Source organism: Panthera uncia, chromosome B4 (assembly GCF_023721935.1).
Source record: "Panthera uncia isolate 11264 chromosome B4, Puncia_PCG_1.0, whole genome shotgun sequence".
NCBI classification, from domain to species: domain Eukaryota; kingdom Metazoa; phylum Chordata; class Mammalia; order Carnivora; family Felidae; genus Panthera; species Panthera uncia.
The window spans coordinates 124,886,384-124,906,948 of record NC_064809.1 but is presented as its reverse complement, the minus strand read 5'-3'; the positions used below and the strand labels follow the sequence as shown (position 1 = coordinate 124,906,948).

The following is a 20,565-nucleotide window of genomic DNA, read 5'->3' as shown; positions in this document are numbered from 1 at the left end:
CTGGAAATACTGCTTCTCTTCCTTTAGCTCACGATGCTGAGGACTGAAAACCCTTGCCTTCCTCCTCTTCAGACAAAGTTCCCTAACTCTGGGTAATGCAGTAGTTCCCATTATTTGCCTCAAAACTGAGGCAAACTTGTACTCTGGTACTAGGATGCAATCAGTATTTTCCCTGTTCACCTGTATACTTTTTTCAAGTTTTCACTAGTATTTTTGAACAAGGTGCCTCAACCTTAGCACCGCTGACATTTTGGGGCAGATAATTGTTTGTTGGGGGGCTGTCCTATCTGAGGGTGTCAGGCAACATCCCTGACCTCTACCCACTAGATGCCAGTAGCTCTCTTCCAGAACCTCGGGATGTGGCAACCAAACATGACCTCAGCATTGCCAAATGCCCCATAGCGGGGCAAAATCGGCCCTAGTTGAGAACCAGTGCACTAAAACCTGACAAAATTGGAGGTGAGTCTGCTGTTTAGGCAACCCCTGACTGTGATGCTCTTGAAGGCCATGGAGTGGAAAATTCAAGCCACTAAGTCAGAGACGAGCCAATTAGATTTATGTCTTTTTATGCCCAGTCACGTGATATACCCACGTGTTGCCTGTTCTGGACACCTTACCTGTGGACCCCAGGGTGATGTCCATTCACCACTCTTTCTTACCTCATCTGGGACACTGAAGGGCCAGATTCTTTGTTTTCTAATGGAAATGTGGAAAGCAAGCTAGAATTATTTCTACACAAACTTAGAATTTTTCAAGTTTTCATCCCTTGTTGCACCATGTAACCAACAAAAAGGTGCACAGAGGTGTCCGAATGTGAGCTTTCTTGCTGAGGAACAAGAGACAATACTTGAGTCTCTCAGTTCCATCTGCTTACCATGATGAAGTCAAAGCATTGCCGGGGGGACCTCATAAAAGCGATTTTCCTGAAGGCCAAAAGAGATGAGTGTCAACCCTGCCATTTCCTAGCTGTGCCACTTTGAACAACGCTGTTTTCAAGTCTTCGTTTCCTGTGTGCAAAGTGGGGATATGAGTTCTTGCTTCATTCACAAAGTTATTTCAAGAATCAAATGACATAAATCTGACACTGCATGGCAAACTAGGAAATGCTATGCATGTATTATCATCATGCCCCTTATCATTTTTGAAAGATGGACGTCTTCACAAACTGCCCTGTTAAATATCCTTTTATATACTCAACTCCCTTGGCTAAAAACTCATCTAACTAGGATATTTTCATTGGATTTAACCACTCAGCTAGGCTGAATTCAAGAACCCCAGTGGGTTTTAAATCTGCTCACTACTGGCTAAATAATATGTTTGAAGAGAAAATAGCAAGCAATGATCAACATCTTATTCATGGGCATAATAGCGCTGCTGTGACTCCCCTTTCTCCTCCCCTATTATTATTAATATGGTGTTATTACCTAACGTACATTGTGTCCCAGAATGTGCTTGTCGCCTTTACATTACATATACATAATACATAAGCCCTACCCTCCAAAACCAGCCATTATAAAGAAGCAAGAGGAAATCACCAGCGGTGGCAGATGTGGTGAGGCTCTGGCATTTCAAGTTGCTCACTGTGATCAGGCCTTTATTCTACTTGTCACGTAAAGAAATATTCCTTACTTCTATATCCAGAATTAAGCAGCAGCTGTGAGTGCAGATTCTGTCAGGCACTCCGCTTGGTGCTTCCCCAGACATCATCTGGTTTTCAGTCTCCCACAAACAGTGAGCGGCTTTGTCTCTCTCTTTCAGGTGCAGAATCTGAGAGAGAAGGGAATTGACCCGATTCCCAGCGTGTGTTTTCAAACTCTGAGTACAGCGCTCGCTCCTGTCTTTATTCCATGTTGCTTCCAGATCAAGAATGCTTAAATATTCCCACACCAGGGAATTAAGAGAGACAACAACAATAACAACAAATACTCTATGGGAACTGGACAGTGTGTGTGCAAACAAAAAAGAACCAAAGGTAGAGAGCTGGGCCATCATTAATTTGATTTCCCAGCTAGGCTTAGTTAGAATTGATTGGTTGGCTCACTTCCCCAATTGTTGCATGTGTACCTCAGGCTCGATTGCACCTGAGAATCACTTGATAGACTTTACAAACACAAAACAGCACCCACAAAACAATGGCAGGGCCTTTCATTGATTGCACATTAGCATCGCTTATGATCTTTATCAAACCAGAAGCAGTAGCAGCACCAGGCCTGACCGCTCGCTTTCCTGGGGCAGGCCCAGTTAGTGGGACGAGGTGGTTCTCATGTGCGGCCGGTGCTGGGCCTCGCCTCCAGCTGGTGTTCCTCAGTGGCCTAGAGAAGTTGGGCCCTCGACCGCACTGTTCACATAAAGGCTGAGCATCAGAGGCTGAGATGTTCTCTGACATTCTCGTTTATGTGCTAAGGAGCAGAATTTACGAATTCATTTGAACACTCTTTGGGTCTATTTTTCAATCTTCCCTTTCTGCTTTTCATTTTGGTGTTATTGACAGTGTTCTTCTTCAAACTCTTACTGGTCACTTGCGGCCTTGTAGATGCTGGGGAGACATTTGCACTGAGAAGGTATGTGACTCCTCACAGGTTGCATTGACTGTGACTTGTGGAATGTACCTTTGTGCCGAAGGTATGTGCTCCAGGTAGTAGTTACCTTTGCCTTTTCTGACTGTACTTCCTGTTTCCAGGTACCACCAGTTTGCTCCATCCCCAAGAATTCTAGTGAGACTTTATTTATAGCTTTCCCTGCTTGACGATCATTTGAATATCTTATTTGAGTCAGTTTCCAAAATGATTAAGATTTTTGAAGCAAATCAAATCTGATATGTAGTCCCGGCTCCTATAATTCTTTAAGATTGTGTGATTTCCTTAATGTCTACTTTATAGGGTTATTGTGTGAGTTAAAAGAGAGTATTTATAAGTTTCTTCTAGTGTCTGTTACACAGTGAGCATTCAACAAATGCCATATTATTATCATCATAAATATAATAATACTCTTTCCTTTTTACCCATGATCTCCTAAGAAATAAGAACATTCCACATTCACTGCTCTTTCCTTCACATCTACACGAGAGTTTGGCACACACAGTGAATGTCTACAGAAATGAGTCACTTTCAGAATTAGGTGATTTTTTTTTTTTTTGAAGAGGGATTTAGAGCATTAGGAATTCTTTTGATCAGTAACCAAATCCCCAAGTGGAAAGTACAGGCTTAATGGAATTATATTATGCCATTACCATCATCTACAGTACTTTCTAAGGGTGACATTCATCTCCCTTCTGTATTCTTGTGTATGATAAATTCTAAATCTAGACAAGTTAGCTATCTTCAACACCTGGTTTCCTTGACAACCCTTCATATAAATAGTAAGGGCCTGTTGTGGAGGTGAATGTCAATATAACTAACCACAGTCTAAGGCTTCAAGGTCAAGGTAAAAATATTTTAAATTACAGTAAGACTCTTGGTTAATGTTTGTTAGATGTATTACAAGGGGTGAGTAAAGGCACCATCTTTTCAGGGATGACCAGTGAAGAGGGTCATTGACAAGGTTTTTGTTGGTCTTTGTCAAGGTTTTCCTTTGGATCTGTACTATACCAGGATAGTTTCACCTTCCATGCTTTACGAGAGAAGACCGTTTTTAAACCAACCAGGAATTAATTAAGTGGCAACTCTCGTTCACCCTCCTTAACCCTCTTTACCTGCTCCAGGTTGCCCTCCCATGTGTTTAGAGTTCAGTTGACCTGCAGGTTAGATCTCTGAAGCTGGGACCAGAGAATGTCACAGGAGAGAGCGTCACCTCCAAAGGATTGCAGAGCCCTCCGAAAATGAAAAGCATCTCATTAATGCAGAGCAGCATGGTGCCTCATTAATTGTAGGCTCTGAGGCTGCCTTTCACAGGAAGGTTCCTTCACAGGAAGTTTCCCTGTGAGGAAGTGGTTGGAGTAGGAGAGAGGGAAGCCTGGGCAAGTGTTCTCCTAAAATCTCCAGATGAACTTGAGAACAGATAACTGTAGTGTTTTGTGATTAACCTGCCTTCTGAGTAAATTCAGGAAGAACCGCTCAGCTCAGCAGATTTGGGGCTTTGGTTTGTTTGTGTTGTTGTTCTTTAATTTTTTTTTAATGTTTATTCATTTTTGAGAGAGAGAGAGAGGGAGGGAGGGAGGGAGGGAGCACAAGTTGGGGAGGGGCAGAGACAGAGGGAGACACAGAATCTGAAGTAGGTTCCAGGCTCTGAGCTGTCAGCACAGAGCCCATCGCAGGGTTTGAACCCGCAAATTGTGAGACCATGACCTGAGCCTAAGTCAGACGCTTAACCGACTGAGCCACCCAGGCACCTCTGTTTGTGTTTTTGTACACTTTTCTGTTTTGTGGCTAGCTTGGTGTCCTGTAATCCTTTAGAGCAAAGTTTCTCAACCTTTGAAAAAAATTATTATCAGCCTTTCCCTAGGAGCTTAGTTAGATACATTTTTCCCCCTAATTGCACCTGTGAGATTTTAATAACAAGTCATGGTAATATCCAAGATTTTTTATTTTTTTGCCTCACAAAACAATTTTTGCCTTGTTATGAATGTATGCTGAAGAATAAATTTATAGTAACAGGGAAAGAAGAGGTTTTTTCCAGACACCCCCCGCCCTTGCCTTTACTAGCAAAATGATTATCTCCATTTTTTAGCGCTTTGAGCAGGAATTGAGAGAGAGACAGAGAGGTCAGGGAATGGGGTGGGTTTTTAGCTGGCTAAGCCTGGTCTCTCTAACTCCCAAATCCTGTGTTCTCTCTAGTTGACATTCTTGCTTCTAGGTCACCCATGACTTCCTGTACACATAGGCCCATACACACATTTGAAGACTGTAGAGAAGTAGGTTATGATGACACTGATGAAACACCACACCATCTAACATAGAACTAGAATAGTTATCAGCAGAACCACCAGGACATCCTCCTATTCCGCCCCCCTACCACCTGTAGCCTCCATTAACACAAACCAGTATCCTGAATACTGTAATAATGCTTTTTTGAAACGATTGTTTTTGTCTCTTCAAGCCGTCATCTGGTGTTTGAAAGGATGAGTGAATGGTCAACGCGACAGGTTCTATCCCCGTCCAGAGGAGTGGCTCTCGATACTCACCACCTGTGCGCTTGTATGATTTCATGTTTTCAGAACTGTTCGTTGAGTGCCTTCTGTGTGTCAGAAACTGTGCTAAGTATACATACATAAATACATACTGTGTGCTGCTGTGCGCTGTAATAAGAATTGCAGCTTCTAAAAATATTAAGTCCAGGCTACGCAGGAGCTAATGCAGTTTTCTCCTCAGTGCATTGAAAAATCTATTAGTTAAGAAGGCAGCTATATTTCAGGAAATTAAACCACTGTAACAGTCCAGTTCACAAATCAGAACTCCCAGTGCTTTGAAATGCTTCGTTTCATAATGTAAAGTACTGTGGGATGTTCAGGCAATCCATAAATGCTCCAGTGACCAATGCCCTCCAAGCTTCACAAAGCTAAATACAGAGTGCTTCTTGCCAGATGTGAGAGGAAGGGGTTTCATTGCCACTGATATGAGGAGGAATGTGTTTATAGATCCATCCATGGGCACATTCCTCTTGATTCATCCTACCTTCATCATCACTCTAGAATTAATTATGTTTATGGAAGATGGTTTATCAGTAGATTTATGAACACTGAGCATTTCAGGTGGAAGCCAGCTAACTTACTTCAGGCTGGAGTTGTGAGGTCTGAATGATGTTCATTGACACTTGGTGTAGAAGGCTGTCACCTGAAAAGACCAACCTGGGGGCTCTTACAAGGTTCCGTTCCAAGTTTCCAATGTGGGAAGATGTGAAATCTGTAACTCAGCTCTCCTGTTGATACTGGTTCCTTAGAATTTCACAGTAGCTGACCTAGAGTGGCTTTTATGGAAATGGGATTTCTACTTTTAAAAAGGACAGGCAGGAAACCTTCTAGGCTCCACAGTCATAAACTGCCCACGAGGTATAGGGTTATCTAAAGAACTCCTGACCTTCCATCAGCTCTTTTTTGTATTAATCTTTGAGAAAGGTCTTCTCTCCCTGTACATCCAACTGTATCAAGTTCAGGTGGTACCCTTAAGTTTTGGGCTATCTTATGTCGTGTTTCTGAACAGTTAGCTGATTGGTGATCCAATGTAAATGATTCAACCAACAAGTCCTTGAGAAATACAGTGCTTACTATGTCTCCTTAGTGGTTCTTAGGGTATAGTCTGGGGACACCTGTTTCAGGACCACACAGGGCTCTGGTTTAAGAATACAGATTTTTTAAAAATTTTAAGTTTTTATTTAAATTCAAGTTAACATACAGTGTAATATTAGTTTCAGGTATGTAATATAGTGATTCAACACTTCCATACAATACCTGGTGCTCATCACAACAAGGGCACTCTGTAATTTTCATCACTTTTTAACCCTTGGCCCCACCCACCTCCCCCCTGGTAACCATGAGTTTATTTCTAAAGTTAAGAGTCTGTTTCTTGTATTGCCGGGGGCGGGAAAATCAAAAACAGATTTCTGGACCCTACCCTGGACCTGATGAATCCTCACCACCTCTGGGTGTGATTCTGGGAATCTGCATTTTCTTTTCTTTTTTTTTAAGTTTGTTTATTTTGAGGGAGAGAGAGAGAGAGAGCACATGAGCAGGGGAGGGGCAGAGAGAGAGAGAGAGAGAGAGAGAGAGAGAGAGAGAGAGAGAGAATCCCAAGCACATTCCATGCTGTCATCATGGAGCCTGACGCAGAGCTCAAACTCACAAACTGTGAGATCATGACCTGAGCCGAAACCAAGAGTCGGGTGCTTAAATGACGGAGCCACCCAGGCGCCGCTGGGAATCTGCATTTTCTGTAGGCATCCTCCAAGGTTCTGATGCCTCTGAGCTGTCTTCTGTTAATCTTTTCCCTATGCAAGTTGTTAGAGTTTATTCTAAGAATACAGTTGAGATTATGTCTCTTTGCTAGTGAAAACCCTTTTGTTTCTTCCCACCATCTTTAGGACCTTGTCCAGTGTTCTTTGGCAGGGCATACAGTATTCTTCAGCATTCCACCCTTTCCTCGTCTCCATGTTCTTCTTCGTCACTTCCAGCTCCAAGCTTTTCCTGGGTGTATCAGACTATCACACACACATGCACGCACAGTTGTTTACTTGTATCTCTGTGCCTTCACTGATGATAATATCTCCACTATCCTGCTTTTCTCTCACTATCTGAGAAACTCAATTTTCAACACATTTTTTAAGACCAATTTAAGGCTCATCTCTTCCAAACATCTCTAACTGGCTACCCTTCCCTCCCCACCTCTCTCTCCCTTTTAATTGTACTTCTACTAGACTGCTCTTATACATACACTTGGAGTTCTTCATAATCCAGTTGATAACCATATTCTAGAATTACAGATGTGGTAACTAGTTTCTAAGATGTCCCCCAATAATCCCTGTCCACTAGTATTCACACCCTTGTCTGTTCTTTAACCACGTTGCCAATAACCAATAAGTTAACCAATAAGACATTGCAGAAATGACACCAGGCCACTTTTTTTTTTTTTTTAATTTTTTTTTCAACGTTTTTTTTTTTTTTTTGGGACAGAGAGAGACAGAGCATGAACGGGGGAGGGGCAGAGAGAGAGGGAGACACAGAATCGGAAACAGGCTCCAGGCTCCGAGCCATCAGCCCAGAGCCTGACGCGGGGCTCGAACTCACGGACCGCGAGATCGTGACCTGGCTGAAGTCGGACGCTTAACCGACTGTGCCACCCAGGCGCCCCCCACTTTTTTTTTTTAAGTGTGTTTATTTTTTGAGAAAGAGAGCACAGCAGGGGAGGGGCAGAGAGAAGGAGAGAATCCAAAGCAGGCTCTGCACCATCAGTGCAGAACCCAGTGCGGGGCTTGAACTCACGAACAGTGATCAAGAGTCAGACGCTTAGCCGACGGAGCCACCCAGGCACCCCAACATTGTGTCACTTCTGAGCCAAGCCGTAAAAGACACCCTAGGTTCTCTCTTGATGACTTACTCTGGAAGAAGCCGCCTCCATGTTGTAAAGACATTCAAGCTGCCCTATCAGGTGGTGCATGTGGCGAGGAGCTGAGGTTTCCTATGAGCAGCCAGCGTCACCTGCCGTGCGTGTAGGAGTGAGCCATTTTAGAAACAGATCCCAAGCATTCAGATGTCTGCAGGCTCAACTGACACCTTGACCGCAACCTCAAGAGAAATCCTGAGCTAGAACCACCCAGCTAATGTGCTCTCAAATCCCTGACGCTGAAACTGGGTGAAATAATAAATATTTCTGTTTTAAGCTACTATGTTTTGAGGTATCTTGTTATGGATAATGAATATCTAGTAGACCATGGACTCCTTGAGAGCATCAGCTATGTTTTATTCATCATGGACTCTGGTCCCTAGCCTCTCCTCAGTACCTGGCCCACGTTAAGTTTTCTAGAAACGCTTATTTAAATGATCACAACTGAGCTAAAGTGGATTTTTTTTTTTTTTTTTTTTTTGCTGGAAAGCGTAAATATAACTGCAGATGACTTTATCTCGTAGACATGAATCTCCTCTTTTCTGTTGCTTTAAATATCTTTGATAATATTAACAATGAACAACAATAGCCAATACTTCTATAGAGCACCAGCATTCTCACAGTCCTATAGAGTATGAGCTGTAAGAATACCCATTTTACAGATGAGAAAAGTGAGATACATGGAGGTTTAATCACTTGCCTGATGTGACACAGCTAGTGAGGGATAGAGCCAGGATTCAAACCCAGGCAGTCAGGCTCCAGAGTGCACACAGTTAGTTTAAAAGCCTTTTAAATTTTTTTTAATGTTTTATTTATTTTTGAGAGAGATATAGAGCGTGAGTGGGGGAGGGGCAGAGAGAGAGGGAGACACAGATTCTGAAGCAGGCTCCAGGCTCTGAGCTGTCAGCACAGAGCCCGATGCGGGGCTCAAACTCATGAACTGTGAGATCATGACCTGAGCCGAATTCGGAAGCCCAACCCGACTGAACCACTCAGGCGCCCCTTAAAATCTTGCATTTTAAATATTGAACGCTTACCATGGGGCAAGCACTGGGCCAGATACCTTAGTTCCCCTGCCTTATTTAATACTTTCCCAAACCTCATGTGATCTATGTCATGTTCTCTATTTTATGGGTGACAAGGTACAGGCTTAGAGAGATGAGCTTGCTGGTCTAGAGGCCATGGAGCTGGACTGGGAATGTGGCCAACCAGACGCCTGAGCTTGTGCGTGTTCCGTGGCCCTCCACTGTGGTGTCTCCCAGAGCCCTGCCCCATCTGCGATCCTCACCCTCCTTTCTCAACAATTATGTTCTGAACATACAGGTTGGTTGCCAAGACGACCACTCAGAAACAACATGAAAGGCAAATGACTTTTCGAACATTCTGCGGGTAGGAAGACTTCTTTTTTAATTTTTAAAAAGGTGTCAAGGTGATTTGTAATCCACAGGAAAATGTTGATATGGGTGAGAAATCTATTCTGAGCAATAAATATTTCCAGAATGATGGGGGAAAGCTTAGAGACTATAAATAAAATAACTCCCTAGGAAGAGAGCAGGATGTGCTACTATAATCCCTATTATACAGATGAGACAATTCAGGCCCAGAGAAACGTGGCAGCCAGGAATACCCAACCCCAAACCCTTCGCACCGAATTGGCATGAAAAGCTGCTTCTCTGTTTGTCTGGATGGAGACAGGCTCGGTTATGACAATACAGGATCCCACAGGGGTGAAAAGCACTCCTGGGACCAGGGGCAGGGGGCGGGAGGAGAGAAACATTCATCGTTTCAGAGTGGAATGTCTCAGGCTGGGGGCTGAGAGACTGGATAGGAAGGACTCAGGCACTGGGATGGTAACCCTCCACCCACTCACGGTGGGGGGTGGCTAACTGAAAGCTTACACAGAAGGCTCTTAACGTAATGCCTGACCCACAGGAAGCACTCAGGAAATGCTAGATGGTGTTTTCTATTGTTCTTGTCATTGGGGCATCCCCAGTGCCTCCTGAAACTCAGAGTCTTCAGGAAGAAATTCGCATCATTCCCTGATAAAACCAACCTCTCTTCCTGTCTTTCCCTTGTCTGTCAGAGGTAAGGAGCCTGGCATCACATCAAGACATCGCTTCCCTTCACACCCTGTGCTTCCGTGTTCCTGTTACTACCCTGGTCAGGTTTTCTGAGTAACTTCTCTGAGGATCACCCAGCATCATATGAACCTTAAAATCACCTGTAGCACTTCATAGAAACTCCCCTTGGGATCTGTCTGACAAGGAGCTGGCAGTTTGGGGAAGGTGAATGTTCCCTGGAGAGCATCCCCCACCCCCTCCTCTGCATAGAAATCCTGAAAACCTGGGATTGCTAATGCTCCTTGATGTGTGCATTAGGTAGTATTCTTGAGCACAATTGCATTTTTGCTAATTAAATCTTAGAACATGCCGCTTAGAATTATTAACAGCCATTATAAGGATAATTGTCCATTAAAATAAACCTAACTTTCATTTTTATTATTGTTTTAATTACATAAACCCTTCGGTGTGTTTATAATGATGAACATGCTAGGTTCTTGCTCCATGACACATTGCCATCTTCTAGGATGCTCTGAGGTCAGTCTGCCTGGGGTGCCCCCAGGTCTCTGCAGTGTGCCTCTGAGGACGGTCTTCTCTCTGCTGACCCCATGACTTAATGTCCCTGATTGGACTGAAGTTTATTGCAGGATGGGAGTGAGATTTGATAGCAGCAGGGGTTACACCAAGAGACTGTCCCAAAGGTTTCACGGGTGACCACTTCACCCAATTTGGTGGATAAGTAGGTTTTTCCTCCTAAAACCAAGGGTATCCTGTCCGGTTTGGAGATCTACCAGCAGAGGCTTTGAGTTTCCAAAGAGGTCTCAATTTAGGATTTTGTTAATAATCTATATAGGACTATAGGGAAAGGTGATGAGTGACCTTTTCCTCTGACAAAGCCATTTTCATTCCTGACTTCCCTTTACTGTTAAAGGTAGCCTCATTCTTTGCTTTTATCAAGCTCGACATCTGAATCATCTGAGCCTCCACTGTGCTGACAGACCTCCCCTGGGAGAAGGGGCCTTTGCAGAGGCCGGCTGGGTGCCCAGCACCAGGCCAGGTGCTTTGCCTTTCTCCCAGTGGTGTTGTAAAGAGAGCGTTCCAAGCCCCCATTTTGCAGATGAGAAAAGCCTCACAGAGCTGAAATGATGGGATGGCGCTAAATCCCAGGCTTTCAGGGCTCAGCAAGCCGTGCCTCTTCCATTGCACTGTTCTGACCCTGGACTTGAGCAATTAGGGCTATTTCTGCCGCTAGTTGCAGAAAACGTCAAAGGTAGGATTTAAACTCGGCAGTCATGCACGTCCATCAAACATTTTTTTTGAGTAATGACTGTGTTGTTACCACAGCAAAAATGACATCGTCCCTGCTTCGGGGAGTTCCAGCCCAGAGCTGGTGAGAGACATGGAAAATCAGACACAGCATGAGAGTGTGCCGTGCTGGAGGGAAGCGGCTTGCTCCAGGAGCCCGTGCCCAGCCTGGGGCCCCAGGGAGGTGGCGACTGGGGGGTGCCTTCTAAGCTGAGGCTTGAAGGAAGAACAGGATTAGACTAAGGTGGGGGTGAGGGGGCATGTTATATTCTACTTCTAAGAGAGAACACCATTTATAATAAATGTATCTGCTTCTTATCACACATTCTTTCCCCCTGTAGATTCCTCGGTTTTCTTTCTGAGGTTTTCTTTCTGAATACAAACTCATCCGAATGCTTCCTTTACCTCTAATTGAACACTCTGACTTAATTGATTATGTATTAAGTCGGGGACTTGGGGCGACATTCCGGCCTGGGCTCATGTTGAGATTAATTTATTCCTGTCTCTCTACCGTTCTGTGATGCATCTGAGTGCCTCACATGTGTGTTAAAAATAAAGCCGAGAGTCGGGGCAATCTAATTAGATGGCTCAGCCCAACGCTCTGGTGTTCAGTCTTCACCAAGCTCTCCGGCTTTGATGGTAACCAAAATAGATGAATAAGTTAATCAAAGGTCTGATTAAATAGCACAGCTCTGCCGCGTGGACCTATGATTGCCAAGCTTCAGTTCAGGAAGGTTCTCAGGGGAGAGAAGAAGCTGAGCTGAGTTCCAGAGGCCAGGGCTTTCATGAGGAAGAGTTGTTTAAAGTCCACTGGAGGCACTTACTTGAGGAGCCCCCAGCCCTACAATCTGAGCTGATGGCTACTCAGGGTGCACACTTCAAAGGAAGGATAACGTGGCTTGGGGAAGGAACGCATGCCTTCCCCTGGCGGCTTCTAACTATAGCTTTGCATCCTGCTCACTGTGGGATTGCCGGCAAATCGCTCACCTTCCTGTGCCATTTGCCCATCTGTCCACCTGCCCATCCTTCTGTCCGTCCTTCCATTTGCCCACTCACCTCCCATCATGGATAGCATTTTGCATCTGTCATGTAGAAGGCATTGCCTTTTGGTCTTGGCCATCATTCGTTTAATGACTGCTGGATGTATCAGGCAGTCTCTCCAGGTGCTCTCTGGCCCTTCTCCACTCTGCTTCATGCCCCGTGACGCTGCTACATAGGGCCATGCCTCTGAGCTCCCTTTCCCTCTGGCTTCCATTTGGGTTTGTGCAGAGGGGCGCCCTCACAGGAGATTGGTGGGTAGGAGGGGAGAGAAGCCGAGTGACATGTGTCTCCCTGCTCTGTCCTGTGAGATTGCCACAGGCTGGCCGCGTCTCTCTACTGAAGTTCACTGCTCCTTCCTGGTGGCTTATGTGTATGGCAGCCCTGTCTAGACTCCAGCAGCCACTGGTACCAGCCCTTTGGGCCTTGGGTGGTCACGACCCTCCACTCTTTGTGTTCTCGGGTGCCACATGGTGCCTCACAACTGGCCCTAAATTATGCACACGCTTTGTAGATAGTTCTTTTATTACCTGCTTTCCTCAGATTACCCAGTTGGAGTGTGCCATTTCCACCCACACCTTGATATAGTGCAGTAAGCAGGACAAGTAACTGCCTCTTATAAGTGACAGAAGCTCAGAAAGGCTGAACAAACTTGTCCAAGGTGACATGGTGATTAAGGGACACCAGAATCTGAATCCAGGTGTGCCCGACTCCAGAACTCTGGATCCCCAACCCTCTTTTTGGTATGGAGCAAAGAGGCATGGCTCTCTAAATCCTGGACATGATGAGGGAGATCGGGAGGAAGGGTGGGAGCTTCTATGAGCTGAGGGTCTTTTGTGTACGGAACACTCACCCCGTCTGATCTCTAATTTTTCCGTGAACATGTGATGTAGGCACCGCCTCCATTTTACAGGTAGAGGAGCTGAGGCTTAGGTCAACCCCTTGTATGGGACAGGGGTTTACATTTTGCCTTCTGTCTCTGCTTTCCCTCCTCTCTGCTGCCTGGGAACACAGTGTTGGGGGCGACAGAGTTCAGGGTTCTTTTCCTGATGCCGACACGTGGTGAACAGTTTCGTCCATCAGTTTATGTGTTTTCTTTTTTTTTTTTTAAATTGCACATGTATGCAAAGGACCATTGTAAAACTGATAAGGAGTAGCTGACATGGTATTTTCAAGTACATTGAAGATGAACGCAGAATCCGGAGGGGGTTTCAGAGATGGCCTGGACTGTGTGAGTTACCATAGGGCTCCTTTTTCATAGCTTTCCCAAGGCAGCCTCTGTGTCCCTGTTTTCCTACCATTACTAGATGTGGGCATGTTTAAAAAGAATGCAGGGCTTAGGTTTTCTTTACAATGGTAGTGGTTGCTCATTTTAAAAAGTTGAGAAGTGTTTAAAAGTGTAGGGGTGCTTGGGTGGCCCCGTCAGTTAAGCGTCCACTTTGGCTCAAGTCATGATCTCACAGTTCATGAGTTTGAGCCCCACGTTGGACTCTGTGCTGATAGCTCAGAGCCTGGAGCCTGCTTCAGATTCTGTGTCTCCTTCTCTCTCTCTCTGTCCTTCCCCTGCTCATGCTCTGTCTCTTGCTCTCTAAAAAATAATTAAACCTTAAAAAAAAAAGTGTAGTTAAATATATGTGTATGTGTGTGTATAATACACATATCTTTTTATCTAGAGAGGGACCTGTCATCCCAAAATGACCACTATTATAATTCAGTGCCGTGCTTCTATTTTTTCTTTCTCTGCGTAAATTTGGGTGTTTTCATGTTGATCATACATAGTGGTTATTAAGCAAAAACAATTTTAAAACTTACTTTTTTTCTTTTAACATCATATGCAAGTTTCTTCTCAGTATATCTTAATCTACATTGCTCATAGCCATTGAATAGTATGCTAGCAAGCTAAAAAAAAGAAAAAAAGGCATGTTTTCATTAACTGTCCAGTTTAGGGGTATTTGGATTGTTTCTGTTTATTTTATAACATGGTGATGAACATCTTTGGGAACAAAACTGGTTTCTTGCTTTTAAATATGACTTTTTTAAAGAACAGTGTCCTCAGAATGTCCCTAAAGGGCAAAAGGGAAGGGTATGTTTTGGAATCTTAATAAGGTGGCCTCATTTTCCACTAAAGAATTCCATTATAAGTGTTAACTTTTTTTTTTAAGTTTATTTATTTATTTTGAGAGAAACAGAGACAGCACGAGCAGGGGGATGGCAGAGGGAGGAAGAGAGAGAGAATCTCAAGCAGGCTCTACACTGCCAGCACAGAGCCTGGTGTGGGGCTTGAACTCATGAAACTGTGAGATCATGGCCTGAGCCAAAACCAAGAGTCAGACGCTTAACTGACTGAGCCACCCAGGGCCCCCCAAGTGTTAACTTCATGAAAAATAAGTGTGTTTTTGCCTTAGTGGAGATTCCCCATGGCAGCTAGAATGGGGACCCCACCCGTAGTTACATTCATATATGTCCTGTACCTGTGCAAACTTTCAGCACACTGGTGTTCTGTATTATTTTTCGCCTTGCCTTTGTGTCCCAAGTGGTACTGAAATGTGTGAGTTGCTGACAGAGTTACCGACCTTTGGGACGTTGGTTGTCCTGTTATATCATGTGAGGATTTCAGTGGTGGCTCTCCATTGGTGGTTCATTACCGTCTATGGGTGTGTATCCTCTTACTCCCCAGTGAAGAGTGCTGCATGGGTCATGACCAAGTCCTTCTCATGTGTTTGAGAAACAGGAAAGGAGCAACACTCATTGGTTTAATTACAGCTCTAAAAAATAGATAAGCAGAAGCTTTGACAATGCCACTGAAGTAGCAGTCTTTAATGACAAGCAGAATATGATTTAAAGAAATATTTCTACCTAGGAACAATTAAGTATTATTTGTGAAAATGAGGGTATGATCCAATTTTTATATTTTTATTCTTTTGCACATATTCTTATTTTCCCCAGTGAGCCTATATACTCTCTATAATAAAGGTTTTATTTAAAAAAATTTGAGCCTAGCATTTGAAATAATATTTATTTAATAAATATTGCTTTTCCTCTCCCTTGATTCAGATGCATTTTCTTCCAAAAAACTTCACATGCCAAACTGTACATCACATAAACGTATCTTTAAGGAAATACTCATTTACTCAGCAAATTTTTATTGAATACTTTTTATGTACCAGGCACTATTTATAAAGTTTATGCAAAAAATGAATGTAATGATTCTTTTTGTTTTTCTTTTTTCTGCTCCTTCTCTTCCCTGCCTGGTGTAGTCTGAAGTTTCCTGGATCCCCAACAAACACTACTCTGGCATTTATGGTCTAATGAAGCTCGTCCTGACCAAGACTCTCCCTGCCAACCTGGAGAGGGTCATTGTCCTTGACACGGATATCACCTTTGCCACTGACATTGCAGAATTGTGGGCCGTGTTCCACAAGTTCAAAGGTAATTGTACCCCATGTTCCCTGGTATCTTTAAAGGTCTCGCCATGCCAAGAAGAGGGATTGTATTTTTTTTTTAAATTTTTTTTTTTTCAACGTTTTTTATTTTAGTTTTGGGACAGAGAGAGACAGAGCATGAACGGGGGAGGGGCAGAGAGAGAGGGAGACACAGAATCGGAAACAGGCTTCAGGCTCCGAGCCATCAGCCCAGAGCCTGACGTGGGGCTCGAACTCACAGACCGCGAGATCGTGACCTGGTTGAAGTCGGACGCTTAACCGACTGCGCCACCCAGGCGCCCCTTTTTTAAATGTGAGGCCGACACTTAACGGGTCCATACTAATGGACAAAGAATTACAAATCTAGTTAAGTATCAACTCTACTGGCATTTGAAACATGTTTGAATCAAACTGGCATATGTTTGCATTTCTTTAGTAAATAAAGAGGTAAGGTTTATGTTCATAGGAAGAACCCATTTTAGGATGCACTGTAAGAGAGAAACGTCAAATGCGTATATTTTGTATGCGGATAATTGAGTGTTGACTTAGCTGTGTAGAGACATACATTTATCAGTGTTTTGTTTTGTTTTTTTTTTTTTAATCAAATGATGTTTTGATTGCAAAGAAGGCCTGTGAGGTGGTAGAGATGGGTAGTGATTAGAGTGTTGGAAAATGTTCTTATGGCTTTTGCTTTCATTAATGTTGTGGTTGATCATTTTTAGAAAGTGTATAAGTTTGGCTTTTTATGACATTCCCTCTCATCCAGTTAGTTTTTTCTTAGCTATTGTGGCTCTTGTCACTGCCTCAAGGTATATGAGATTATGGGGAATTGTGAGCCCAGTAGGTGTACTTGACTCTGGTGTGGATGCATGGGAGAAGTGACAGGTTAGCACAAATCTCGGGCTTTAATTCTAATCCCCCCTCCAGATGTCTTTCTTAAAATTGCATTATCTTACAAATTCTTCTCTGTATTAGACAAATGCAGTGGGAGATAAATTTGGGAGTGAGAGGTTTTTTTTTCCTTTTTATTTCTTAGTTTTCTTTTTAAAATTTCATTCTGGCTTCTGTGTTTAAAATCCCTCCTGCTACTTCTCTGTAGCTTCTTATCCTATGAAGGTGAGCTACTACTCAGTGATTTTTAAATCACAGCCGTTTCCTAAATCTCAGGGTATTCCAGTTGGTCTCATGGACAGAAGAGTAAATTCCTCACCTACTCTGGTCTTGGCCTGCTTCTTTCTAGGGGTCTCTTAGCTCTAGGCTAATTGAAAAAAAGTCCTCAGCATCTCATGGGGGAGACACTCTGACCCTCAGACGCTTTCCCTTGTTAAGATCGAAACATACTTTCTTTACCCATGTCGGTAATGACACTAATAGAGACATCATGTGGCTCAGCTCTGGTCTCTTCTTCATGGAATGTTGGCGGTCTGTCCTTTCACGTCACAAACAAAGAAACTGAGGCTTGAGGGCATGCAGGATTCAGCCCAGAGTCCAGACCAGAATGTGTATGTGTGTTGGCTTCTGTGCCTCTTTTCGAGTTCCCTATTACTTCTCTTTGTTTTTCTGATTACATTGAACTCCTTGAGGACAATTTTCAAAAAATAATTCTAAGATATTCCTACTTTTATGCCAATGTCTGGTATTCAGTGATGTGTTTATTCAGCAGGCATTTATTGCATCCCTACTGGGTGTCCCTGGTATGCTGGGCTCTGGAGACTTCTTCTGAAAGGGATTGGAGAAGGCAGCTGGGAGGGCTTCACAGAGGAGGTGGTCATCATGCTCTCACTTGCCAGAGAGACGTGGTTCTGTGTGGTGGATGCCGACATTCCCCTTTGGGAGTAAAGGATGTATTAACTCCAGCTGCTGGGATCACTGCCCGCATGTGGCCCTCAGCTACCAGCCCCTTGAAGAGCCACATGCCTGGGGCCACGTCCCCTTCCTGGAGAATGTGGAGTCTTGCAGAGCCAGCTCTAACACTCCCTGGAGAACCCCTCACAGCTGGTTTTCTCCCTCTGCCCAGTCCTCTTACCTTTTCTTTTCAGATGCTCTTCCCAAGACCCACTCCCTAAATTAACCTCCTGCATGCTAACTTCTGTATCAGAGTCTGCTTCCCCAGAAACTCACCCTGAAATATGCATTTAAAGCTATAAGTCTCCCTTGGAGAAATGTAACTCAGCAAAATCACTAGAACAGGTGGTCACTAACTGTAGCATCGTAGCTAGGAAATACCATTTATTCTGTCCCAGCTAGGACCTGCCATAGTGCTGGTGGGGTTTTGAAGCCAATAACAACAATAGCATCATTGTGGTTTTAAATCCCTTGATATCATCTGTGAACGAAAGGCTCCCAAGGTGCTTGTGGCCCAAGGATTTGGATCCTGGGGTAGAGCAGAGTATATGAGCCAAGGTCAGGACAGGGACCCGGGGGTGGCAGGAGTCAGGGGGGAGTGTGCACTTGAATGCAAGGAGCTGAGTTAATGGGCTATATTTTATTTGTTCATTCTTTCATTGGTTTATTTCTAGCATTTGTTAGGCCCCTGCCGTGCAGAGAAATATGTTAGATGCTGTTGTTACCTAAAACGGTCGAGAACACAGCCCCTGCCTTCAAGGAGCTCACAAACAAGGCAGGCTGCATTGTATTTTTATCTATCACCAACAAAGGAATATAAAAACAGCTGAGGTTTTCCCATGCCCACTCTAACTTTTCTGGGATAATACGGAGGTGAAAAGAAAATAAGCAAGCTCTTCTCTTCTCCATATGGCACTCTTTTCTACAGCTTTTTTTGTTGTTGTTTTTTAATTATTTTTTTCTAAACTGGAACCATTAGTAGCCAGAACATGGAATAGGAAGAAAACCCCATAGGACAAACTCATGAATGTAGGAAGTTCTGATCCCAAAGGGAGAGTTCCCCTCTCCTGAGGGCAATTGCATTTGGCGTTCTTCACCATAAACATTTTGAGTGACATTGATGTAGTTTGGCCTTGTTAATTTTTCTCTGTTTCACAACGGCTAGTTATCTGGGGCTCTTGTGTTCAGATCACATATGCTTGACTCCTTCGTAACGCTGTGAAATTCCCCTCACTTAAATCCATTTACACGGAGACACTAGTAAGAAGCCTTTTAGAAAGGGCTTAGATCTTTGCTCTGCCTCCACCATGGGAAACTTTGGGTGCCTCTTGGAAATGTCCACACGCCCCCAGAGCCTTGACTTCACCTAAATGGCAGGTGCCTCCCTCCCCACCCTTACCACCAGCTGCCACTGCTGGAGGATTTTCAGTGATTCTCAGCAAAAAGAATCGAATGTGCCACGGAGAGCGAGAATGAAGGGCCACCCATTCGGTCATATTACTGAGCTTAATAGTTGCCAGATCATCTCCTGACTGTTGGGAATGTTGCAAGAATAAAAGAAACCCAGCCCCTACCCTGGCAAGTGTATAGTTGAGTGGGGTGGTCGGGGGGGAGACAGACAACAAACAAGTAAAATATACGGTATATTAGATGGTGATTAGTGGTTGCTCTGGAGGAGAGGAGATGAGGAATACCTCTGTGTGTGCACACGTGCATTGCTTCAGTATTCAAATCCAGCAGCAGTGGAAGCTCTTCCAATGGAAGAGTGACATTTAATGGAAAGTGACATTTAAGCAGAAACATGAAGAAGTTGAAAGAATAGGCATGCCAGGTGCCTAGGGAAAAGTGGAATACTGTCCCAGGCAGTAGAAACAGCAAATGTGACGTTTCGGGAGCCCTGTGGCCTGGTTTGTTTGAGGAATGGGATGGAATGAGCCCAGGATGGCTGGAGGCTAATAGGTCTGGTCACGGAGGTCTCCTTTGTCAGGCACAGGGAGAATTGTGCCTTACCCTTCTGTGATAAGGGCAGCCATTGTGCAGCTTTGAGCAGGAGTGATGTGATCTGACGGATGTTTTGTTTTAAGTTTATTGGGGGCATGGAGGGGGCACAAGTAGGGAAGGGGCAGAGAGAGAGAGGGAGAGAGAATCCCAAGCAGGCTCTGTGCTGTCATCACAGAGTCCAGCTCGGGGCTCGAACTCACGAATTGTGAGATCATGGCCTGAGCCGAAACCGAGAGACGCTTACGCGACTGAGCCACCCAGGTGCCCCCTGATTGATGTTTTTACTGGGTCATCCTGGCTGCCCAGTTGAGAATAACAGGAAGCAAGGAAACCATTCAGGAGACGTGGCAGTCTTCCAGGCGAAGCCTGTTGCTAGCTCAGACCCGAGGGGAGCAGCACAGGTGAAAGGCGTCGTCAGGGTAGGGGTACGTTTTGGAGGTCAAGGTGGTGGGAGGTGAGAGGGCACAGAGTGTGGGACGCCCAAGCCGGCGTTTGGCAGACCCCACCACAACTGCAAGAAGAAGATTTGGGTTTGGGACCCTTTACATTTGAAATGCCTCATTGGACATCCACACGGAGATGCTGAGAAGGAGGCAGGTGAATGAGTGCTTGGAAAGCAAAGGGAAAGTACTGGTTCCTACGGACCTTCTTCTGGTCCAGGCCCTGAGCTCGAAGCTTTGTACTTTTGAAAAGCAGGATAAACTGGGCCCCAGAGACGCTAAATAACTTTTCCTGCTCAGAGAGCTATTCACAGCAGAACTCAGCCCTGGACCATCTGGCTGTGGAGTCTGCGCTCTGCCTCCTGCGTTTCTGGGCTTCCTGATGAGGGGGCTGTGCGTGTTCCAGGGCGGGGGGGGGGGGGGG

The 20,565-nt window shown here is 44.5% G+C and overlaps 1 protein-coding gene across 1 annotated transcript in view; it reads left to right on the top strand.

The window, feature by feature from the left end:
- Positions 1-20,565, top strand: part of LARGE1 (LARGE xylosyl- and glucuronyltransferase 1) — a 538,562-nt gene that overhangs the window by 293,546 nt on the left and 224,451 nt on the right. The window contains exon 6 of the mRNA XM_049627511.1: positions 15,691-15,862. Coding sequence (XP_049483468.1) covers positions 15,691-15,862 — 172 coding nt within the window. The remainder of the gene's footprint in view (positions 1-15,690; positions 15,863-20,565) is intronic.